At 38.0% G+C, this 26,664-nt stretch overlaps 3 protein-coding genes across 4 annotated transcripts in view; 1 reads left to right on the forward strand and 2 right to left on the reverse strand.

Moving 5' to 3' along the window:
* The window catches only part of LOC137261065 (mitochondrial potassium channel ATP-binding subunit-like), a 28,853-nt gene extending 10,398 nt beyond the window's left edge, over positions 1-18,455 (reverse strand). Inside the window, exons 1-13 of the mRNA XM_067798727.1 lie at positions 18,181-18,455; positions 14,932-15,304; positions 13,632-13,787; positions 13,002-13,147; positions 12,625-12,700; positions 12,045-12,185; positions 11,626-11,711; positions 9,462-9,559; positions 7,981-8,086; positions 5,751-5,823; positions 4,005-4,197; positions 3,291-3,424; positions 632-703 (exon numbers count right to left, since the gene is read on the reverse strand). Of these exons, the coding sequence (XP_067654828.1) occupies positions 632-703; positions 3,291-3,424; positions 4,005-4,197; positions 5,751-5,823; positions 7,981-8,086; positions 9,462-9,559; positions 11,626-11,711; positions 12,045-12,185; positions 12,625-12,700; positions 13,002-13,147; positions 13,632-13,787; positions 14,932-15,304; positions 18,181-18,275 (1,749 nt within the window). The 5' untranslated portion in view covers positions 18,276-18,455. The remainder of the gene's footprint in view (positions 1-631; positions 704-3,290; positions 3,425-4,004; positions 4,198-5,750; positions 5,824-7,980; positions 8,087-9,461; positions 9,560-11,625; positions 11,712-12,044; positions 12,186-12,624; positions 12,701-13,001; positions 13,148-13,631; positions 13,788-14,931; positions 15,305-18,180) is intronic.
* LOC137261071 (ADP-ribosylation factor-like protein 1) overlaps positions 1-26,664 on the reverse strand; it is a 382,131-nt gene that overhangs the window by 180,187 nt on the left and 175,280 nt on the right. The gene's annotated exons all lie outside the window — the stretch shown is intronic.
* Positions 18,841-26,664, forward strand: part of LOC137261677 (opioid growth factor receptor-like protein 1) — a 42,475-nt gene continuing 34,651 nt past the window's right edge. The window contains exons 1-2 of one of the 2 annotated variants that reach the window (XM_067799455.1): positions 18,849-19,453; positions 25,767-25,826. In XM_067799455.1, the coding sequence (XP_067655556.1) occupies positions 18,989-19,453; positions 25,767-25,826 (525 nt within the window). In that variant the 5' untranslated portion in view covers positions 18,849-18,988. Of the gene's footprint in view, positions 19,454-25,766; positions 25,827-26,664 lie in introns of both variants that reach the window. The other variant, XM_067799456.1, reaches the window with a different exon arrangement.

Consider the following 26,664-nt stretch of genomic DNA (forward strand, 5'->3'; position numbering starts at 1 on the left):
GGTCTGTAAATAATTGAGTCTGGACCAGACAATCCAGTGATCAACAACATGACCATCCATCTGTGCAATTGGGAACCGATGACATGTGCCAACCAAGTCAGCGAGTCTGACCACCCGATCCCGTTAGTCACCTCTTACGACAAGCACAGTTGCTTTTTATGGCAAGCATGGGTTACTGAAGGCCTATTCTACCCCGGGACCTTCACGGGTTCTACTACTATTAGTTACCTCGAGTACTAGAAACTGACTGAACTGGTGACATCAAGAACCAGAAATTGCCAATATAAGTCACCTCAAGCATTACAAACTGCCAGTACTAGTCCCTCAAGCACTAGAAACTGCCAGTACTGGTGACCTTAAGCACAAGAATCAGCCACTGTAAGTCACCTCAAGCACTAGAAACTTCCTGTACTGATGACCTCAAGCACTAGAAACTGACAGTACTTGTGACCTCAAGCTCTAGAAACTGACAGTGCTAATGACCTCAAGCACTAGAAACTGACCATACTGGCGACCTCAAACACAAGAAACTGCCAGTACCAGCCACCTCAAGCACTAAAAACTACCAGCATTAGAGACCTCAAGCACTAGAAATCTTGCTAAAATTCTGAAAACTGTGCATATGGCATACCTCTTGGTCAGTTGCATCAGGCCGTCCGTATCGGATGTTCTCCATCACAGATGTAGCAAACAATATTGGTTCCTGCAGCACAAACCAAGTACATGCCTTTATATCACCATGGTTACAACATGTAATGCATCCTCTTGTAGAGATAATTAGTGATGTCATGAATCAATACGTATCACAATACCCATTATCAATTTGATACATATCATGATACCTATTTTCATAGCATTACTTTATAACTTTAGTTTCATTTTGAACATTAACATCTCATATATTATAATTGTCCTTGAAAAGATTAACATTTTTCATTCTCAGAGAATACAAAGTTATAATTTGTCAATCTTGTGCATGAAAAATAATCATTTATAACATCTTATAACATAAAAATAACCAGGTATTAAACCAATACTTTCAAAACTGAATATCAGTACAGTTTTGTATGAATTGATAATTGTATCATCTTAGAAAAAGTATGGATACAACGATGCATTGATGTATTGTCACGTCCAAAGGGATGATGTAGGAGGAGAAAGTACATGTGACTTAGACTGTTCATTTTCCTAGCTATATACGAAAACAGGGAGTTGCTTTGTGCAGTTGTTAAGGCTATTTGTTTCAAAGACAAGACTTGTTCTTTGCATGTAGTTCAGACCTCACTCAGCAACATTCCACCTACATGATGGCAGTTTGTTAATAGCTGCATCAGGACGAGACAATCCAGAGGTTGACATCCTGAGCACCATTGTAAGCAGTTGGAAAATGAACACATATCACAACCACCAAGTCAGCAAGCCTAACCATCCAGTTAGTCACCTTAGATACAACAAATATGGGTTGCTGAAGACCCAGTTCTAACCCCTTCACCCCTTCTAACCCCCTCCCTAATCTTCAAAGGTGACTAGTAATATGCATGTGAACCTGTAGGACTCCGGCAACATTCATTTCACATGTCATTCCAAGCAGACTTTATGTGACATATTTGACACATTCTTGTCCAAAACCAGGTATACAGTTAAATTTCAGCTTTCCCAAGGAAAAGTTAATTTTCTATCGGCATTAAACATAACATATATCTGACGTAAGTATAGTTGGTTTGCAGTGAAAATGTACAGATGAATTTCACTATAAACAATAATGTAAGTCAAACAAAGCAAAACTAAGATTGCAGATCCTCATAATTTTACCTTGCCTACTGAACATTTAGAACTCAGAATTTTATTCAACATAGGATTAAAGTTATTGAATGAGTGAGTGAGTGAGTTTAATTTTATGCAGCACTAAAAATATTCCAGCGATATGGCGGCAGTCTGTAAATAATCGAGTCTGGACCAGACAATCCAGTTATCAACAACATGACCATCGATCTGCGCAATTGGGAACTGACAACATGTGTCAACCAGGCCAGTGAGTCTGACCACCCTATCCTGTTAGTCGCCTCTTACGACAAGCATTGTCGCCTTTTATGGCAAGCATGAGTTGCTGACACTCCTACTCTACCTCGGGACCTGAACGTGTCAGTTATTGAATGAATGATGACAGATTCAGATCGCTATTATTTGCTTGCATTACAAGGGATAAGTGCAGTAATTGGAACAGTGAAACAAATGCACCTGCACTACATGGTGAGTGTTAAATTAGACCAACTCTACATGTTCTAGATATTTTATATCAATTATGAGGGTTCGCAATCTTAATTTCAGTTTGTTTGAATTACTTTTTCATTTAAGGTGAAAATCATTGGTACATTTTCACTGCAAACAGACAATAACAATTGTGATTTAACAATGTCAATTTCAGCACCTAAACCTTTTTGACTGAAAGAGCAGATCACACTACCCATGAAGCTGAGAAGATATGAATAAGGTTTTTTGCTTCATAAAAAGTAAACAATACTCATTGCTTAAAACCACTGTATCCAGTGACTGACAGCTATATATTATACCATTATCATGACCAAAGATACATGACAACAACTAAAGAGCATCCCTTGTATATATGACAGAGGATATACTATGTACATTCCACCTCTTCACTTCATCTCCAGAAAGGATACATATCTTGCCTACACTAAGAGCCTATGGTGGGTAGACCAGTGAAGGTCCCGGGGTAGAATAGGCCTTCAGCCACCCATGCTTGCCATAAAAGGCGACTATGCATGTCATAAGAGGCAACTAATGAGATTGGGTGGTCAGGCCCGCTGACTTGGTTGACACATGTCATCGGTCATGTCATGCAGATCAATGTGCATGATGTTGATCACTGGACTGTCTGGTCCAGACTCGATTATTTACAGACCGCTGCCATATGGCTGGAATATTGCTGAGTGCGGTGTAAAACTAAACTCACTCACTCACCTATGGTGGGTAAATTCTGAAAAAATCATCTTTTTGTTAAATTTTTTAGAGGCAATATTTCTATAATTCTGAAGCAGAAAATAACACATTCTGAAAAATAATGTACAGCTTAATATTAAGCAAGTACAGCTTAACATGCCTTGACAATCATGATGTATTGACTTGAATCAGGGACTTATGTATTTGTGCTTTTGCCTGTGAGCGGAGCAGGTAAATCTCTGCAGAATGTAGTAGTGATTTCTTTAACAAATGATGACTTAACCATGATCACAGGGATATTTCTTTGATACACGAAGCCCAGTATTTACCTGGTTGATATAGCCTAATGCTCTTCCTCTCAGCCATGTTGGATCCAGATCTTGTATGTTGACGCCATCTAGAGTTATCTCCCCCTTGGTCACATCATAGAATCTCTCCAGTAAAGCAGCCACAGTAGATTTCCCTGGGAGACAAGCGCATGCATGTTTTGTAGTACAAAGTGTGATAAAGTCCTTTCATGACCACAGGATCTGTATTATTTTTCAGAAATGAGTGAAAATGATACAAGTTTTTGTGGAAGTCATGATAAAAAGAAACTCAACAATGTATTTTCTGTTATCAAATACATCAAATTAAGTTGATAAAAGAGGTTTTGTTGGGCTTCGTGTCATCCAAAATCACCTTTTAAAGTTTTTAATTTGTCCACAACGACCACAGAACTTGAAAATGTAGAGGGTATACATTCACTGAAGTGATATCTCCTTGGAAACACAGCTTCATCACCTACTGAAGCTGGTTTTAATGATGAATGTTTATGTGAAGGTGAAAGACAGTGTAAATAATGCACTTTAAAAGAGTGTATTAGTATTACTAATCATTTTGTTTTGCGTTATGGGATGCTTAAGAACATTTATTGATTTCTCACTAAATGCAATAACTGTCACTAACCTATAAAATACAAAGATATCTTCAAACACTGCAGAACAATAACGCCTAAAAACATATAATTATAATGATAACATACAGACATTACCAATACTTACCTCCCCCTGACAAGCCGACGAGCGCAACAACTGTTCCCCCCTGTATCTTGAGGTTGAAGTTATGCAACACTTCCTGTTCAGCTCGGGTGGGGTACGAGAATCCAACATTCCGAAACTCCAAATTGCCCATCAGAGCATGGAAAGGAATTTTCTTTCCACCATGGAGGGGGATCTTGGCTTCATGGTTTATGAACTGAAACATATAACATGTAAACATATAGAAGTCTCACTAGGTGCTACTTCCAGTATTAAGCTGGTTCCCAGCTCCCTTTGCGTGCGCCAACTGGTAACATATGAGACGGGGCCCAGAATACTTCCAATACCACATTTCTGAAGACAAGCATATATTCAAGAACCAGTTCTGTTTTAAAATTGTGCGATCATCAAGTATGACTTTATTAGATGGGACCAAGTGTACAGCAACGACTGGCAGTCACAACTGTTGACAATTGAAATAGTTGGCAAATTTAAGGATGGTTAGATTGGAAATTTGTTATTACTACATGGATCATTGGTTCTCTACTATCACAAGAAGTATTAAATAACATAGGGTCTTGCAAAGTGTTGTGACCTACTTACTGACCCTACTGACATGTATTTAAATCAGACTGCAGGAGATATGTGATTTAATGTCACATCATGTTGTGGACTATTTCCCTATATACAATGGAAGCAGTCCAAACTGGCACTCACTTGGACTAAAGAAATAATCCAGTTTAGGCAACATGCTGGATTATGGAGCTGATGATTCATGCACAAGCCACGGATGGGACTGAGATTATTTGCCAGTGTTGACAACTTGCCAGATTGGACAATTGCCGGTTTTGACAGCTTTCACTATATATAGATGTGCATGAGTGTGGTTCCGGATGGTTATCCAATGCAGATAAATGTCACTTTGGGTGAGTGAGTGCAGTGTGATGAACGCAATATGGCAGCAGTCTATAAGAGTTCATTCAGAACCAGACAAGTAATAAACAGCATGAGCATTGATCTATGCAATTGGGATACAATGACGTGTGTCAACCAAGCTAGCAAGCCTGACCACCTGTTCCCATTCATTGCCCCTTACAACAAGCATGGGTTACTGAAAATCAATTCAAGCCTAGATCTTCATGGGTTCACTTGGAGACTGCTAGCAAGCTGAGATACCACATAAACATGGATGCCCTTCCTCCAGGGGTCGTCTCTGAGTCCTTGCTTCTCCCTACGGTATGATGATATGTTACTTACAGGGTCATCTTTGTGTCCTGTGACCCTTATTGCTCTGAATTCTAGTAGATTCACAGTCAGGCACGTTCATTGAATTACTGTAATAGTGGAATATGAGCATGAGCATCAATATAGGCCATTAGGATACGATGACATGTGTCAACACGTCAGCAAGCCTGGCCATCCGATCCTGTTAGTCGCCTGTCATGGGTTACTGAAGACCAATTCTAACAGAGATCTTCATGGGTAGACTTACTTGTCTCTCTATACTAGATGAAAGACACTAAACAAAGGTTAACATATACTGACATTCCTGATTTCATTATTCATCTACATAAAAGTCAGTGGGTGTGCTTTTACACAGATTTTAGCAATATTCCAGCAATATCACAGCTGGGGACACCAGAAATGAGTTTAGCATCCAAAAAGGGAATCAAACCCAGTAATTAGCCTGATGAGCAATGCTTTAACTACTAGGCCACCTCACTACCCATCTACATAAGAAAGAACAGGATTGTGAAACAGTGTTCCTACCTCAAAGACTCTGGCTCCTGCACTTACTCCCTTGACAACCTGACCAAACAGGAGGGAAATCTGTGCCAGGGACCTGAAAAGACATTGCTCTAGTACACAACCTTGCATTATGCCTAACTGAAAGTCATTTAGTGTGCATTGCTGTCCCTGTCATTTAGTTCAGCAATTGGCTTGACAGTTTGAGTCCTTGAGGCATGTCAAGATTTTTTGTTTCCAGGTTCAGATCCCAAATCTGACCATTTTCCCAGTGTTAGAGGTGGTGTGCCACGACTGTGTGGTCCTGTGCATAGGGCTCAGGTCACAAATAAGGTGAAGTTAAGCAAAGTTGCCTTCAGGGAATCCTTGGATGGGTGACCATATTTGACATCTTGACTCCTTAGAGTTTCTGGCTCTTCTGTCCTGCACCTAAACAATGCACTAGCCTTTGACTAGTGAGTTTGTTCAAAATCACCCTGCAGAAAGTGGATACCGATGGATCGCAATTGCTGAGTCTAGGTTAACAATAAATCGATACTAGAAACAAAAAACTATTGATGCATCGATAGTATGCTTGACAATCGATAGTTTAGCATTTGACTTCCATTGACAAACGTGCAGCACAAAATACAGGAAGCACTGTCTATTCTTGCCCCTGACTTCTGTCTAGTGATTTGAATGCACACAAGTTTGAAAATTATAAATGTCTAAATCCATCCTGCTCATGCCATCATTCCTATGAAGACGGAGTAATCATTGGTTTATCAACGATTATTCAAAAAGAATTGAATATTGTTACATCACCATAATTTTCAAAGATCAATGATCACTTAAATTCCATGCATCCATAAAGTCTTCTTTTGCCAGTGAAGCACATTTTTTATCACACATCAAAAAGATCTTCAGCACATGTTGACAATTTTAAGAATGGGTGAAGTACAGATAATGAAAAATATTGGTAGAAGAGAAGGTATTGTTGAAAATTTGAAGAGAAGGTATTGTTGAAAATCTCAGGATGAATTTCATTTTATGTTTACATTTATTTATTATGATAGGAGATATAGTTTCCATACACACAGTTTAACATAAACATTCTTCTTCAACTCTCACTTTGAAAACCAATAAAATTCTAAATATAACACAAACATCAATACTCTTTACAGTTTCAAATTCTGTAGCAAGTTTTCTGTTTCTGTATACCATCCACTTACACCTTAGACTACATTGTAATATCACCATTTTTTTTAACAAGTTACAAAATTGCCATTTGGCGTATTTTTTTTAGTGTAAAAATCGATCAAATACCCCAAGTACAGAATTTCAACATTAGGATGTTAATGATCACTGATATCCGTTTTTTTATGAAACCACCAACATCTATTCTGAAATGTTGCAGAAAACCTAGAATGGGTTGGGATGCTTTCGAAAACATACAAACACCTACGCCAAAGTAACCTTTCCATCATGTTAGATACTGTTTACAAAACCATGATTGATAACGGACAGTCACAAGGCGCCTATTACATCATGGCTTTTCTATTCAGGACATCATTCAAATGATAAAATTAGTCCTTTTATGTTGTCAAATGAGCTTCAAATTCTGAAAGACAAACCAAGAATGTTATCCTTTAAGCAGAAATTAGGTGGGATATATACTAATCAACTCTACCAGTGTTGTCTTTCTCATATGTCCCAAACACATGAAATAAGCTATGACATCAACAAAAATGGTGTTTCCAGTAATTTCCTTACATTTGAACATATAGCTAAAACTCTGTTAATAATGGTGCAAATAGTCACTAAATCAACACAAGGAGAAGAATATGCATTTTTCTGTTTACTATGCAACATATATCTGCCTGAGACCTTTACACTGACAACTAGGGATGAAACGGTATACCATGGTATCAGTAAAACCACATTATTTTGCCTTCGGTTCATTATACCATACTAATACAATACAACATTTTTCAGTATTTTCAGTTTTTGTACCTTCATTTCACTAACCTTACTAAAATGTCTACAAATTGAATAATTTTGTCAAAATCAATCTAGGTTTGACTATTTTCAGCATTATGATCATATCTCAGAAACCAAACTCAAACGGACCCAACCGAAGTCCTTGTATGGCAATACATACCGTATCCTAGACACAGAATACTATTTTATCCCTAATGACAACTCCTACCACTTTCCACTGAAACATACATTAACAATCTTATCATGTGTACAGGATCATGACTCCAACACTGACCTCTCAATGGTCTGGGTGGCCACCAGGAAAGACATGAGATCTCCAGCATTCAGTTCATGCACAGACATCATCCAGCCACCAGCAAACATGGTCCCCAGAACAACACCTGTACAGGAGAGAGAGTTCAGATTAACGACAATCTTCCACAGTCCCCACAAGTACACCTGTACAGGCGAGAGATTGCAGAATATCGACAGTCTTCCACCGTTCCTAGAATGACACCTGTATAGGAGACAGAGATGTCAGTATAACAACAGCCTTCCATGGCCCCAAGAACATCACCTGTACAGGAGAGAGAGGGATGTCAGAATAACGACGGTCTTCTGCGGTCTCCAGAACAACACCTGCACAGGACAGAGAGAGATGTCAGGATAATGACAGTCTTCCACGGTAAAACCAGATTTGGATACATACAATGAATTGCTACAGCACTTTTACACCATCTCTGTAGAAAGCATAGCCAAGACGCCAGTGTGGGTAGTTGCAGAGAAAAAGAATGTTCAGAGATACATAGCAAATCCTACAAAAGAAGTATGAACAAAATTTTGAAAAGTTCATTTGCCAAGGTCATCAAGGGAAAACAACTGAATTTTTAAGAAAAAATGAAGACTGTTCAGCAGCATGACCATATCAATACGTACAGTGAAACCCCGGAAACATGGACCTCAAATATCTGGAAGCTTTGCCTTCCAGTGAATTCTCATAAAAAAAACGTCTTTCTAGTCATAAAAGTGACTGACAATAACAGATATTTAGTTTCCATTTCCAGACCTGGTAATTTTACAAAGAAACTGACAAAATCAGCCCAAACTTGACTCACTTATCCGCGACCCGTGAAGGTCCCGGGGTAGAATAGGCCTTCAGCAACCCATGCTTGCCATAAAAGGCGACTATGCTTGTCGTAAGAGGCAACTAACGGGATCGGGTGGTCAGGCTTGCTGACTTGGTTGACACATGTCATCGGTTCCCAAATGCGCAGATCGATGCTCCTGTTGTTGGTCACTAGATTGTCTGGTCCAGACACGATTATTTACAGACAGCCGCCATATCGCTGGAATATTGCTGAGTGCAACGTAAAACTCAGCTCACTCACTCACTCACTCACTCACTTATCCGCATGAAACTCTAATCTTCTACAGATGTGAAGGAGCATGAGTGTCCCATGTGTTTTGACACAAGACAAGGTCTACTAATCTGTATGTATTGGTGGTGATTAGTAGGTCTATGTAACACTGAGTGAACTGCAATGGGCAACTTAAAACTACCATGCTGTTTTGGAAGTGATTTTAACCCAGAAGTTTAAGCTCGCTACTGTTTTAACGACAAATCCCGGATGACAGAAACCCAGATATCCGCATATTCTGTTATCCGGATGATTTATGTAAAAACGAATATGTCCGGATATCTGGGGTCTCACTGTATAAGAAACATACATATTTGTTTTCAGGTTATCAGACCTTCAGGTTATCAGACCTTCTTACCATTGAGAGCAGCATTAGCCAGGCCTTGGAACATGCCAATCCCGAAACCTAGCTGTATGTTGAGTTGACATGCTTTTTCAACTTGTTGACTGTACAACCTAGACAAAACAAACAACACACATCTGAACTAGATGCAATAGAAAGGACATTCATTCACAGCTATATCATACAGTCACTTGGGCCAAGTCACAGTGGCAGTTGTTAACACTGTCTTTTGGTTAAGAGAGTCACAGTCTGGCAGTTGTTAACACTATCTTTTGGTTAAGAGAGTCACTGTGTGGCAGTTGTTAACACAATCTTTTGGTTAAGAGAGTCACTGTCTGGCAGATGTTAACACTATCTTTTGCATAAGAGAGTCACTGTCTGGCAGTTGTTAACACTGTCTTTTGCTTCAGAGAGTCACTGTCTGGCAGTTGTTAATACTATCTTTTGGTTAAGAGAGTCACTGTCTGGCAGTTGCTAACATTAACTTTTGGTTAAGAGAGTCACTGTCTGGCAGTTGTTAACACTATCTTTTGGTTCAGAGAGTCACAGTCTGGCAGTTGTTAACACTGTCTTTTGCTTCAGAGAGTAACAGTCTGGCAGTTGTTAACACTGTCTTTTGCTTAAGAGAGTCACAGTCTGGCAGTTGTTAACACTATCTTTTGGTTAACAGAGTCACTGTCTGGCAGATGTTATCACTGTCTTTTGCTTCAGAGAGTCACAGTCTGGCAGTTGTTAACACTGTCTTTTGCTTCAGAGAGTGACAGTCTGGCAGTTGTTAACACTGTCTTTTGGTTAAGAGAGTCACTGTCTGGCAGTTGTTAACACTGTCTTTTGGTTAAGAGAGTCACTGTCTGACAGTTGTTAATACTATCTTTTGGTTAAGAGAGTCACTGTCTGGCAGTTGTTAACACTATCTTTTGGTTAAGAGAGTCACCGTCTGGCAGTTGTTAACATTATCTTTTGGTTAAGAGAGTCACTGTCTGGCAGTTGTTAACACTGTCTTTTGCTTCAGAGAGTGACAGTCTGGCAGTTGTTAACACTGTCTTTTGCTTAAGAGAGTCACAGTCTGGCAGTTGTTAACACTATCTTTTGGTTAACAGAGTCACTGTCTGGCAGATGTTAACACTGTATTTTGCTTCAGAGAGTCACAGTCTGGCAGTTGTTAACACTATCTTTTGGTTAGGAGAGTCACGGTCTGGCAGTTGTTAAAACTATCTTGTGGTTAAGAGAGTCACTGTCTGGTAGATGTTAACACTGTCTTTTGCTTCAGAGAGTCACAGTCTGGCAGTTGTTAACACTGTCTTTTGGTTAAGAGAGTCACTGTCTGGCAGATGTTAACACTGTCTTTTGGTTCAGAGAGTCACTGTCTGGCAGATGTTAACACAATCTTTTGGTTATGAGAGTTACTGTCTGGCAGTTGTTAATACTATCTTTTGGTTAAGAGAGTCACTGTCTGGCAGATGTTAACACTGTCTTTTGCTTAAGAGAGTCACTGTCTGGCAGTTGTTAACACTGTCTTTTGCTTAAGAGAGTCACTGTCTGGCAGTTGATAAAACTATCTTTTGGTTAAAAGAGTCACTGTCTGGCAGTTGTTAACACTATCTTTTGGTTAAGAGAGTCACTGTCTGGCAGATGTTAACATTATCTTTTGGTGAAGAGAGTCACTGTCTGGCAGTTGTTAACACTGTCTTTTGGTTAAGAGAGTCACAGTCTGGCAGTTGTTAAAACTATCTTTTGGTTAACAGAGTCACAGTCTGGCAGATGTTGACACTATCTTTTGGTTAACAGAGTCACAGTCAGTCAAATGTTAGAGTTATCCTTTGGCCAAGAGAGTCACAGTGTGGACATTGTAAAAATTATCCTTTGGCCAAAAGAGCACAGTCTGACAGTTGTTTGAGCTTTCATTGCCGAGGTTTGCTAAATTCCAGGATTATTCCTAGTGCAGGATATTTACCATCCCCAAACCCACTCATGTGATAACCTGATTTTTTTTATTGATAGAAAAGGCTTTCCCTGAACTTTGCTTCATAACACCTACAAGAGCAGGGAGCCATACCCGAATCACACTCTGTGGACCATACAGTTACAGTATAGGTTTTCTCTTTACCTGCATGCCTGTCTACAAAAACAATTTCCACTATCAAATGCATCATGTTGCACCATCCAAACAAATGCTTACTCATTTTCCTTTGATTCCATTGCAAAGGCTCGGACTGTGCGAACATTTCCTATGGCCTCATCTGCCACAGCTGTTGCTTGAGATACCTGTTGAATTTCAATGAATAAATAGTTTTACTTGAAACAATTTAAACGGCATGGGGTGAGTGAACGAGCGAGTGATGACTTACTAGAGTGAGTGAGTGAGTGAGTGAGTGAGTGAGCGAGTGAGCGTGTGTAGATTAGTAGATTAGTCCAAGGTTTGAGAAGATCTTAACAGACTACGGTACCGGTAGTTCTTTTCGCTTTAACCAATAGACTACCACACCACAAACATGGACAAAAGTAGATTAGTCCAAGGTTTGAGAACCATGTATCATCATGTATTCTAGAAATGCCAAGGGTTTTAAGAAATTTTAAATTTACTAAAAATTCAGCCACCTGCTGCTGAGCTTTCCTTGATAATGAACGAAGATTGGACCCAAGTGCTGTCCCTGCAGAGATGATTGCTGGGACGACTATTAGCATAATGCCGGTTAGCTTCGGTGAGATCATGAGCAGACTTGCCACACAACCAACAGTCTGGAAACATGGAAAACAATCATTACCTCAAAATCTGGTTTTTCCTTAATCTAGCATTCACACAAAACCTAGTCTAGCACTCCAAAGTGGGTAGGAGAGGGAGGGAGGATTTATGCCACTCTTTTTCACAATACAGCATCAAGATCATGGTAAGGGACACTAGAAATGGGCTCAACACATTGTAGTACTCTAATAAGGACAAAATCTTGTGTTCAAAGTAATCAGTGAAACACTGGTATAGGACAAGACAAACAAGTATTTGAAAGCAGATGAAACATCAATTCGCAGAATAAATCAGGACATTCCAAATTGCAGTCCTTGGAAATCCCAAAATAAACCTGATCTAAAATGTTTACTATTTCGATGAAACCTAAGGACAAAACATGGTACTCTGCACTGACAAACTGGAAACTCAAAATATCGGGCTTCTAAGTCAAACCTGAGTAGTGGCACGAAGACCTTGAGAAATACACAACTTGAATGAGCTTTTGAAATCTTGAATATCAGTCGTGAGTCTGCAAAAGACGAATCATTTCAGGAAACTAAGCTTCTGTCTGAGCGAGTCATACATGAAATATCACGCTGATGAAGATAGAACTCATTGTTGATGAAGACAGTAAATCTTATGGACATATTACATGTCACATGTTTCATGTGGGGACACCAGAAATACATTGTACTCATGTGGGGAATCGAACCCAGGTCTTTGGTGTGATGAGCAAATGCCTTAACCACTAGGCTACCACACTGCTCAGTCAAAAGAGGAAATTCTTTACAAATGGTGACAAGAAATTTTATCTACATAATGACATTTACCTGTCAATCAGCTCCCCTGTCTTGTGCCTGTCGAAAAACTCAATGTCCTGACTGATCAGAGATTCAAATAACTGTATTTTCATCCTGGCAGCAACATTTTCCCCGACCGCAGACAACAGTGAGATATATCCAAATGTCAGCAAACCCTGCACAAAGATCAACAGTAAAACCTCAATACAACATTGCCTACATCATGATTGATGCAGAATAAGATTGCAAATGTACAAAGGGGAGATCACTCCATGTCTATCATTCATTTATCCAGATATTCAGTTGTCTCAAAAATCTTGGGAGTTCTTGAAGGGATTCCAACAAGCATAGTCGCCTTTCATGGCAAGCACGGGTTGCTGAAGGCCTATTCTACCCCCGACCTCCACAGGTCACAATGAGGTCACAATATTTCCCAGAAAATCGGCAATATTACAGCCATATCGTGACCACAATGCTTAGACTGCAATAGCAACATACACATGCATGGGGTATCATTCTGGATTTCAACAGTTTTCAAGAAGGGTGATAAATTACTGCAGTTCATTAATTTTGACAATCATCGTGAAAAGTTATCAGTGTTTCACCATTGATAGTTTATTCGGTGAAACAGTTGTATCCCTACAAATATGAACTAGTCACCTGCAAGCAGTAGATTCCTAGTAGTTTCATTGCTGGTTTTTTTATGTCGTCAAAGAAGCTGGCTGCCGTGTCTGTCGTGAATTTTGACACCACGTTCACAAGGTCCCCCAGCATCAACGGAATGTTGATGTTTACGACTGCTACAGCCAGGGCACTCTGGGAATAGATCATGAGTGAGTTAAGTTTTATGCCACACTCAACAATATTCCAGCTATATGGTGGTGGTCTGTAAATAATCAAGTCTGGACCATTACAATCCAATGATCAAGAGCATGAGCATTGGTCTGTAAAACTGGGAACCAACGACATGTGTCAACGAAGTCAGGAAATCTGACCAACCAATCCCATTAGTCACCTCTTACGACAAGCATGGGTTACTAAAGGCCAATTTTCTTAAAAAGGACCTTCACGGGTCATGAATCATGATAAAGATGATGAGGAAATATGGTCACAGTATCCAATTGGCATCATTCTTCACATGAAGAGAGCAGACCTGAATATACCAAGTACACCACTAGTGCTGTAATAATACATCAAACTATCAATGCATTGTAATTGTTGAGTCTCCACTAGTAATTACTCAATGGTAAAACAAAAAAACTGTTGATGCATCAGTAGTTTGTGCGACTAACAATAGGTTTGAAAGTGACCTCCATTTATACATGCAAAGCACAAAATACAGGAAGTACAAGATTCATTCGCTTTGAGTTAGAGTTATCTGTCCCTGTTACCTCTTAAACAAACATGGAGAAAAACATAGCATATGGCTTGGAGAGAATAACAATTTGTGTATGTTTTAACTGTTTACTTGATCATGGCTTCAAGTTTCTTGTCAGTTATAAAAGGGAACTGAAATTACTTACACCTGTTTTTTTTTCATATGAATGGTACATCTATTTATGAAATGACTTCAAATGAGACAAATAAAATCTACATAGCAATTATTAAGAATTGATAATGTGATTTAAATTAAAACACACTAGTAAAAGATGACAATAACTTGTTGAGCTGACTTCTTTTACATAAATAGATGTATAGTCTTGGGAGCTATTCAGACATAGTATATTGTAAATGTATATTCATACAACTAGTACATATATAACATACATAAGGAAAGTCAAACCTGGATTTTCACTTGTCTAAGACTAACAGTCTAGTGGCCATGTCCCACGTGGATTTTCACCTGTCTGGGACTAACAGTCCACTGGACATATCTAACTCTGAATTTTCACAAGTCTAGAGTACTAACAATACCAGTGACACTAATTCAGATGCATAAACAAACACATTGTCCACATACCGCCACTGCTGCAATCAGGTACCATATCTCAGGAAGCAAAAGCTTCCAGAGACCTTTGTGATCAAAACTTGGGTCTGGCGCTGAATTGTCTTTGTTAGTTCCCACCAGTCTGTTTCTTTGGTGTTTCTGCTTACAGTGGACATGGTTTCCACGATGGTGATACCATGCTAAACTAGTTCCTATCACACCAGCACAAGGTATACTCAGTCGTCCACATAATTTAATTGTTTTATGTGTGGAACGTAGGGAGAGATTTCTCAAGTAAACAGCCCAAATTCCACTGTTCTTGAATTCGGAAACATGGTAAGATTTGCTTGAAAGCCTAGCAGCACACTTGATGCAGGTCTTTAGGACTTCCTTTCTGCAAAGTGCCCTAGAACAAAATGAGCGAGAGAGTTAGTTTGTTCAAAGATTCTTTACAAAAAAAAAATGCATATGAGTTCTTATATATTTAACACTTTGGTGAAACTGGAAAATCTTAAACAAACTACAGGATAATCAAATTTAGATTCCACACAGCTTGAATTAATATTCATAAACTCATGTTTAAGTTGCGTAACTAAGTAGCTGAAACAGTTACCAAGGCAAACAGCAACATATTTCCTCTATCTGATTCACATGCTTCCCTTTGTTTGAAACCCATAGCTCCAAGTTGCAAGTGAATTGGTCATATTTGCGAAAAAAAATGGAGAAATACAACAAAATAATTTAAAATGCTTCAGTTTTGGTGAGTGAGGTAAAAATTCAATTAAATTACGACATTACTCAAGTTTTCATCATAAATATTTCCAACTTCAATATATTTAAGAATTTATTCATAATGATTGCCAAGTTTAGCAACGAGTGACTTACCAATTGGCTGGAGTGTATGGGACTGTTTACAAAATATTTATTCACAGTGATGGAACTTAGTAAATTTGACAACATGTAAACAATAACTCAAAATCTGCGTGGCAGCTATAACTGAATTTTGGCTACTCAGTTTTAATTTTCACTTAGCTAATAACAAGTCAAACTATTAACTTGGAGCCCTGAAATCAATACTGAAATTCATATTCTTAACCCAAGTTAATTGTAAAACTTCAATAAAAATTCTCTAAATCACTGGCAGGGTAACAAAATTCCACTGATGCCATGGCTGCCATTAAAGTTATAACCCATCCCTCTAATAATTATAAGTCAAGTGAAAGAGCCAGATACAAAACCATTCACATGGAATAAATCAGCTACTTACAAACAAAAATATGTGAATAATTGACTGATTCTCTCGTACTGATCAGGGTATCAAATTGTCTCCAAAGTGTTGCCAGAGGGTTTGGCAACCCTTTAAGTCAGCCAATTTCAACTTTCACCAGCATGGTGTGTTGACTTGCGATGACTGATTATCAATTATATAATCGAAATACATACAATTTTAATGTAGTCACCTGGGTTTTTACCCCAAGGTCTTTCCTAATTAACATGTTTTATTACTAATACTGCCATACAATAACATGTACACATGCAAGAAAGCCAGTGAAGTTGTCATTAAACAATAAGAGTTGTTAAAATTGAAATCGTTCACTGCAGATGTAAAATTTATTCACAAACAGGTTACAGTGAAAGTTACTACAGTATTGAATATGATACTATGAATAAAATGCACATGTTTTACACTGTTGAGTACATGTTTGTTCATGAATATTCCTCAAATTTAATTGTTAATTTACTTCAATCATGTGTGTTAGAGAAAATGACAAAATTCAAATAATATGAAAATATGTTGTTCACAATCAATACATATCTTGAATATTTTTTGAGTCAATTTTCAATTATTTTCAATCACAGGGACGCCAGCACTAGCATGAGATTTGACTCTGGGATGGTATCAATAAAGTAGACCCAAATCCATAGAGACAGATGTGTCATGAATTATCAACATGCACAAGCCTCTATTAAGTATGATCTCACTGTACAATCCTGTATAATCTTTAACTGTACAGTCGTCTAGAATGTATAGAATGAATGTACCTACTTGTGAATAAAAATGGTGGGGAAAAAAATTTACCCAAAACCACAAAACAAAACAACTCAAAGGATAAAACAAAGGCAGATTTTCATAAAATGAAAAAAATGTCTTCTTTTGAGTCACTAAGAGGAATAAATGAAAAAGATCACTATGTAAATTTCAGAAGTCAGTCACATTCAGGATGTGTCTGAGTCCTTGATAACCCAACCAGAAAAATGCCAGCTACAGTGAAAAAAAACCTAAGCAGTTGAAGGTAGTCAGTCAAAACATTTACGGGCAGTTTGGTACTTTGCACTTTGTGACAACTGCATATGCAGAGATGAAGAAATTACATTAAACTTTAACTTGTCATGTTTATTGGTTGTAACATTTGAATCACTATAATCACTTCTTCAGTCAAATTTGTTTGAGTGAGTGAGTGAGTGAGTGAGTTTAGTTTTACGCCGCTTTTAGCAATATTCCAGCGATATCATGGCGGGGGACACCAGAAAATGGGCTTCACACATTGTGCCCATGTGGGGAATCGAACCCGGGACTTCGGCGTGACGAGCGAACGCTTTATCCACTAGGCTATCCCACCGCTCAATTTGTTTGAGAGCTAAGGGAAGGTTCAGTTGAAAAGTCAAGGTAATGAAGTCTATCATTTTCATACTGAATTAGAAAAATCTAGCATATACAATGGGCAACCTAAAATTAGTCAGCCTCACCTAAAAACTGATACAAATGCAGCTGTTTTCATGTTTTATTATACATACATAATATTTGTCAACCTTAAGCAAATATTAGTTTTCCAATATTCCAGCTCCACAATTCCCATTTTGTTTTCATCCCTCCCCCCCAAACCCTCTACTCTAAAATGAAAAATCTGCAATAACTGCACCACAAACTTTAGGAAACAAAATGTGCAAGAAACATTTTGTGTGTTTGCCATAGGTTGGAATGCGCTAGAATCAAACTTAGATATTTAAGTTATTTAAGAGCATAAAAAGAACCTTGTAACTACAAATCGCATGTGAAAGTGACACACACAAGTAGCAATACAAACATCCTGCCACTGGAGAACATTTATAAATGTTTGCAAATTCACATCCTTCGATAGATCGTTGCTGCAGTGCAAACGACCTAGGGAACGAATATAAATACCAACCAATCCCATGTACGATAAACTAAACATGAGAAGTTGACGTTATTAATCAGTTATTCACAATAATGTAATGAGGGACTTTTCACACGGATATCACCTCGGAAGATGAAAACTTGTTGTCAGCGAGCTGAGAAGACGATATTTAGCAGACGATGCTGCCATCGTCCAGACGCCACCACGGACGAAATTCATCTTGGGAGACGTGGTTTCAGTGTGAGTTCTTTTAAAAAAGAAATCACTTTAATGTTTTGTTCTTACTAGTAGCGAGTGTAAACATAATTTAAATTTTACACATTCTCGATTTGCCAAGAAATGTTTAGAGGGCAAAGAGCAATTCGCCGCATGGAGAACGCCATGTTTACAAAGCTATACCAATAAAGTCAGTTTCGAATTATGAGAGACAACAGCCATTAGTCTTTACGCTTCAAAATATGTTTTTAATATGAATCAAAACCTGTGTGTCTGTTCTATTTTGCACAAAAAATGTCTTGCACAATAATATGCCAAACGACAGCAATGACTTGTTTGGTTTGGTCAATAAGAAATACTTTCATCCGAAAAGAGAGACATATTTGATTATTCAGATGGTGGGTAAATCTATTTTTAGGGACTTATTATTATTCTTCCTAATCATATCCATATTTCAGTTTAAATATTGTTCACATTCACATCTGGAGATTCAAGTGAAAAAGAAATTATGCACAACAGTTTCGGTAAAAGATTTCAGTTTTAGTATAAACCGCGAAGGTAGCTTTACTTATTTCACAAGCACCTGTTTTCATCTTTGTGAAGTAGTTCCTGGTGATAGGCTCATTAATGCCTCTATCTGGGATACCCAGGTGAAAACGAAAGTAGGAAGCGGAAGTGCTCGAAGAAGTAGTTTCTCAAGGTCCTGTTACTGGAGTATGTCGTCGCAGTCAGGCGACACCCAAGAGATTGTGGACAAGCCCAAGTCTCCGACTAACGTCAACTCAGACGCCGCGGAGCCCATGGTTGTAGATGTTACAACGAATGGGAACGAGGCGAAAGAAATAGCAGACGACAAATCGAAACCCGAGAATATAGATAACGAAGAAACGAAGGTTGAAACATTTGACCAGACACAGGAACTTGCTGACACACAGGAATTGACAGAACCTGACGACAGTCAAAATACAGTAGACGAGACAGCTCGCTCACAGGAATGTGAAGAGAAAAAAGATATTGAAGAAGAATTTGAAGATGATGATGATGATGATTTAGATCGATATTATCAACTCTCTGACAGTGATAGTGAAAGAGAACTTGAAGCATTGAGAGACATGGGTAACAGTAAAACCAAGGACAAAACGAAACATGGAAAGAGAGGTGGAACTACCTCCTACCAAAATGTAAGGCATAACAAAAATTCAAATCATTCATACTTTTAGCATGTCTGCAAATTCTAATGAAACAAAAACTTATTTTCTCTATTTACGTTGATCAGTTAATTCAGCCACCCAGCTGAGCCATGAGCTCTAACGACCCGTGAAGGTCCCGGGGTAGAATAGGCCTTCAGCAACCCATGCTTGCCATAAAAGGCGACTCAGCTTGTCGTAAGAGGCGACTAACGGGATCGGGTGGTCAGACTCGCTGACTTGGTTGACACATGTCATCAGTTCCCAATTGCGCAGATCGATGCTCATGTTGTTGATCACTAAATTGTCTGGTCCAGACTCGATTATTTACAGACCGCCGCCATATAGCTGTAATATTGCTGAGTGCGGCGTTAAACTAAACTCACTCACTCATGAGCTCTAACAGTTGTATTTGTCACATTTTCATGCATCTCTTTGTTTATTTAATAATATTTGCCAGTTGGACAGCCTATGTAAATATTGGCAGATAGAATACATTTACATGTAGTTGTGTCAGCATGTGTAGCTGGCATATTCATGTTAACACAAATTCCACAACGAGATGATGCATGATAAAGTGTTCGGTCATATTTTGCCAGTCATGTAAATTTACAAATATGATTTAATGTTATGTCTTCCTCCTTTACTTTTGCAAACAATGTACAACATGTTGTTGTAGGGTGAGGCCATTTTTTTTTTCTTTTTTATTATGGAACTACCAACATGATTTCGTAAGTTCAGAAGAATATGTTATGCAAAAAAATCATTTTTAGATGATTTGCCAATGATACTAAAATATTGATCAGTATAAGGAAATCAACACTTAAAGGGGCACTGATGCGGAGCAATTTCCGTGGACTGGTGTAAACTTTTGTTATTGCTTTTCTCCCGTGAGTACCCGGATGATATCCCAGAATTTGTGACTGGTTCGTGACCTCTGCTGCGCATTTCGTAAGCGCAATTGATAGTTTAATTATAGACAGATCAACTTAGGTGAAGTCATTTTTACTTCATAACAAATGTATTATGAAAACAAATGAAACACTTTGAAGGTTAATCATCTGCCAGTGGTAGAAATGGTGAAAAAACTATTAGGATGGAAAAATAATGAAGCCAATGTACGTCTCTATATTTTGTCTCATAACCCTAATTAGTTTATTGTCATATTTGTATGATTCTGAAAATTAATAAAAGAACACACGATCTGCTTATACTTAAAGTAAATTTCTAACATAACAGCAACATTTATACATTGTATAGATTGCCAATGTGGATCCTATTTCACACACATACGCGATCTGCTGAATGCTACAACAAATAAATTAAAACAAAATGCAAATAATGAATGTAAAACAAACTAATTTTATAGCAACAATGTCAAGCTACTACCTTGTTCAGGAATGTATCCATCAATATCCACGTGGAAGAAATCGTGTTCCATTCATCTGCAGATGGTAAATAATCCTGCTCTATGTCGCGTGTCTTACAACTGTCTAGTTTGCGAAAAAGTAACACATCATTTCACGTCTTTCGTTGGTGAAAACCAGATAAACCTCTCATTGGTCTCCCAAGATAGCACACCTGACAAACTAATTGTATGATGTCCACTATTCTAAGTAATTTAGTTAACCAATAATGAGCAATCAATCAATCAACGCAAGGGTGGTTAATTCTTTGAAGGGAGGATGTTGTTTTTGCACTCACTCTTTACGACAGGGTGTAGTCATCTACACACCCTGCTTTTTGACAAATCCGCTAGAAGATAAAAGCAATTAATCAATCAGTGTGTTAATCCTTTGATCGATGTTTGTTTTTGTAACTCAGCTGATAAACCCTCTTGCATCACTTACATGCACATATTACATAACATACAATACATTTGCCATTACAGACCTTAATTTATAATGTTGAGTATTTACTCCAGACAGGAGAAATGCCAAATGGCAACCTTTGTTGAGTAACCGAAGTGGTGTTACTACTAATTATACCTGTTATAAATTCATTAATTGATCATCCAGAGAATGATGACAAATAACACGTGTAGGTTTACACCATCAAACGCGAGTTACAGCAAGGAAGATGTAATCTCTGTGTCGCATGCAGCCTGAAAACACTTATGGGCCGAAACTGTTTTGCGGATACCAACAGAATTTCGTTACATAAGGAATACACACAGGCATTTTTTTACGTAAGAAAATTTTCAGATTTCTCTACCAAAGGCAAAGTCATCGTTTTTTGTTTACGAATTCAAATAAATCAACTCTGTGTTTTTATTATCATAAATAATAAACCATTGTAGCTAACATAGCTACCAAAATTTACGTATGATATTTGCTATCACAGCTGAACCAACACTCAAAACTACCTATATATATAAAGCTTTGCAATCTTCCGTACTGAAACAAATGGCTTGCTACGTGCCTGTAGACATCATATTTTCATGTAACATGATTAAATATCGAGCTTAAAAACACAGAAATAGGATCAAATTGGATCAGTAACTATACAATCCAAGCATCCGAAAAGAAGTACACTGCTGGGATATTTGGTTACGATCAGACAAGGGATACCATGGATATTTTTAAACAAATGGCATATGATGGGCATCCGGCCTCCTGACTGTTTAGGTGAAGAAATTCTGCTAATATGGACAGGAGCCCAGTTCGTTTGTCTGTCACGGTCGAAGGAGCGGGCGCTGACCAATTTGCGGTTTGGTTTCGTAATTCGACCGTTGGCGAGAAACATTATTTGCTCCGCATCAGTGCCCCTTTAAGTGAGCTTTCAAGCATATGGATGGTTTCCCAGTCACGTGTGAAAGTTTACACGAAAGTGGTATTTCTTTTATTATGAGAAGTTAAAAACTCCACTCTATAGGTTTGATTATGCATGAGGTGAACGAGAAGGAGATAAATTTCTTTACTATGGAAAAGGAGAACTGACCTGTATAAGGTCACTTGACATGCTCTATTTTATAATTGTTTAGTAAACATTTTAAATGAAGAGATTAATTTTACTATGTAGATTTGTCTCAAAAAACAACCTGGAAATCAGCCATAACACAATTTCAACCAGTGATTCTTTTTCATCTTGCTGTGGAAAGGGAGTTAACTGACCACAGAAGCCCAGTTCCCTCCTGTCCTAAAACCTTATCTACCTACCTACCAGTTCCCTCTTTCTCAAACCAGAATTTGGGAATTTTTGCTGGTCAAATGATTCCGTAGATCGTCCATTACAATATCATCATCTGATTCTTAAAATGCCTTGTAAATTTCTGTCAACATCCTCATTTGACATTTCATTGTCAGCTGTGCATCAACAGATATTTTCCAGTTAATGTTGTTTGTTTTGTTATGTATTTAATCAAAGTACACAATTAACTTAAAGGTCACATGCAACATAAAACACAACTTTGTAGATTCTGGTACCTTTCGGTATGCACTTACCAAAACAAATCATAAAAAATGTCAATTCAACCTATAAAGTTGAAAAAAACGCAATGAAAACAAAGCCAGTGAAATCTAGAGTTGAAACGTTTCACTAAATTCCCCCCAGCGCTGGGGGTAAAACTGGTTTCAACAGCTGTGCTGCGCTGCGTCCATAACGCATGCGCAGTGAATAGGTTTGCGGTGCTTGAAACAGTATGCATGCCCAGAGTCTGAGGTTGTGAGCAGTAGTCTAATCTTGGTTGTGTACATAAACAAGTAAGTAATCTACTTGTTACGTAAAAAAACATGTTGATTGTGGTAAACAGTCTCTGTCTCAGAGAAAGCTCAGTGTCTGGTTTATTCACACCTATATGTCTTCCTGCCTGTCTGCTAAAGACAACATGCAGTACACAGCTTCAATCATTGAACACGTGCAATTTGAACTTAACACCTATCAGACTATACGACATAAAGAAAATAAACTGATTTATGACTCGTGCACCTGAGTCCCGTCTCTGACACATTATGTAATTAGGCAGGTGTGATACACATGGCATGTTTTTATGTCTGTGGGTTGCAAACATTCATGTTTTTTGGATGAGTGGATCTGACAGAGACTGGTGCAAACTCTTGTCAGTTTCAAGTGCTGCTTTGTACTTGGACGAATGACAGATTCCAGCCACGCAGTAGTTTACCATCTCTAATGAGACGAATTTTGATTGGATAGAGCGCAAATTCAGACTTGTATTTTCAAAACCTAACATCTCTATATACATTCTTCCTGGATAACAACTTATTTTAGTGTATATGATTCTTTGTTTGACAACAGTATATGAATCCATACTGAAACGATGCATCAAGTACACAAAAAGAAGTTGTTATCCATAGAGAATCTTACTTTCTTGTGACCATATTTCTAAAATGCCCATCAAATAGATCATCTTTCTGGACACACAATGAACCCTCAGCATATATCAGCAAATGAAACAGCCAATCAGAAGCCGTTGTTACATTTGAGTGCAGATTCACCCGCAACGACTGAGTTCGGTCTCCCGAGGGCTTCGTTTCAGGGGAAGTAAGCCGAAGTACATAATATTGCACTTTTGAATCGCGTTGGGTTTTTTTAAAAGCAGCAATGTATATTATATGTCATCAATAAGTGATAAACATGTTTTAATTATGTTTGATTTTTTGGTTGCATGTGACCTTTAAAAGATTTCATAGGGTTAAATCACTTTATTACTATCACAATGTAGGTCTATGCCATACTGCCTTTGCACAGCCATTTCTTTCATAGTAATATGATAGCTGAAATCTCATTAGACAATAAAATTGACATGATTGTAGAGACATAACTCATAGCTGGTTCTGATGATAATACGATCAAGCCATAAACATGATACGCAATGGTAGTCCAGCTCATTTCAACAATGACGGAAACTGGATGTTTCAGTCACTTAACTCCCTTGCCTAATGAATAAAGACAATAGTTGGTTTTGTTTTAGAGGTAAGCTTAACTGGTTGTTTCTGTCAGTTAACTCCCTTGCCTAATGAATAAAGACAATAGTTGGTTTTGTTTTAGAGGTAAGCTTAACTGGATGTTTCTGTCAGTTAACTCCCTTGCCTAATGAATAAAGACAATAGTTTTTAGAAGTAAGCTTAGGCCTATAAATTTTGTGGTGGTTCAGCATGTTCTCAAGTTATGATTTTAGAATCTGATATATTTTTCAGCATATATTTTTCTCAATGTTTTACTCATGATGTTCATGATGTCTGAAATGGGTAATATGTCTCATACATAAATATGGATTTGTTGACACACGATGTACGAATATAGTCAAAAGATATATGTTCAAGTAGTGAAGGGACATTTACCTGTAGATATCAAAAACATGGTGATCCAAAACAAATTTTTTTAGCCCTAGACAATACAACAGGAAGGATTGTGCCTGGAACATCAAGCTATATCCAGTAACTTGAGTTATTTAAAGGATAATATATAAGGATGAGCAAATTTCTTTCAATTAGGAGCAGGCTTCCCCTGTAGGCTCAACACAACCATCAAGCATGATATTACTGACATATTCAACCAAAATCAGAACCTACACAAAGCAAGTGTTGATCCCTTACTTTATAACAGTGATAGAACCTACTTCAAATTTCACCAAATGGTCACTCCTAATTGTTGGAAGAAGTTCTTCATCCATATATCATAACCTTCCTCAGTACCCATTTTCTAAATGCATATCAACAAAGTTAGAATACTTTTGGACCTTAAATGTTTTATGCGTAGCTTCATGCTTTAGTGTTACGGTATTTCCTCAAATAAGTACTTAGTTTTTCAATGACAATGTGCTTATTAGGGCTTGGCTCTATTTGGAGAACTGACGCTTATTGCACTTACTGGGTGTACCACAATTAATTTTTAGTGAGCGTTACATCAAAGTTAGGGACCATTCTTTAATAAATTTGATTTTTTAATCAAGGAAGAATACATTAATAACAAAACGTACCCGGTGTTTAATAGAGACCCTCACTTGCTTCTGAACCACTGCTTTACCCCCAGTGCTATTAGAGGAGTGGGTGAGTGAGTGAATATGGTTGTATGCTGTTTTTAGCAATACTCCAGCAACATCACTGCAGGGGAACCAGAAATTGGCTTCACCTATGGGAAATCAGAACCGGGTCTTCAGCATGTCAAGCAAATGCTTTCCCCTCTGCGACCCCACTATCCTGCTTATTAGAGGAAATACGGTACATTGTCAGACATTGTTGATGTTTAGAATATCTAACCATGATGATAACCTGTGACTACAGCTTGGAGAATCCGATATTTCACGTCATGTCTGTCTATGACTGAAGCACATGTATTGTTTCTTCAGTCATCGAGCGACGAATATGAGGATACTTGGTCAAAACCCTGGAGATCTAATACAGAAAGGGTATGCACTTTTCATCATGTTCCCTGAACAGTGGTGAATGACTGCTCCATTTTCTTCCTTGATTTGTGCTAAGATTCAATCAGGATTGATTGTTTTACTCTTTACTGTTAAGGTCTAATGATGGAAATATGTAAACATTGGCTACAGTAATGAGTACATTGAAAGTACACTGTCCAGAAATTATCTCTTTCCACAATGCAGGTACTATAGGATCATTCATCCTTGCCATTATAAGTTGTTCTCTGGTCACCATTGTGACATGGGTTGATGTGCCCTTGATGTCTCTGTATGTTCCCTTTGTCCTATTAATTTTGAACTTTTTGAGCAACTAAAACTTAACTTGATCAACTTATTTGTTCAACTAGGCCATTACTGGCAAATTGAGAGTCCCTTCCATTGATTAGCAATCAATTAATGTCGATAATTTCTGTACATCAAATGTGACTCAGTTTGAGCTGAAGAAATGCAAATTCTAACACAAAGTACCAAATGAATATAACGTTAAGTAACATAGAAAACTTGCTTGCAAGTGGGATACACTAAGAATAGCAGACGAACGCTAAGCCAATCAGAAAGCAACATTTATGTGTTAGATGAGATAATGTATTATGTTGCCATTCCATTGTGGTACATACCCTGGACTCGTGCTGCACCATGTATGTTGGATTCTTGTTTAACACTGCACTCAGCAATATTACAGCTATATGGCAGCGGGCTGCAAATAATCGAGTCTGGACCAGACAATCCAGTGATCATCATAACAAGCATCAATCTAAGCAGTTGCGATGGTATGTCAAGTGAGCTAGTGCCAGACCTCCCTACCCCATCAGTCGCATTT

The sequence above is a fragment of the Haliotis asinina genome, chromosome 14 (assembly GCF_037392515.1).
Source record: "Haliotis asinina isolate JCU_RB_2024 chromosome 14, JCU_Hal_asi_v2, whole genome shotgun sequence".
Taxonomy (NCBI): domain Eukaryota; kingdom Metazoa; phylum Mollusca; class Gastropoda; order Lepetellida; family Haliotidae; genus Haliotis; species Haliotis asinina.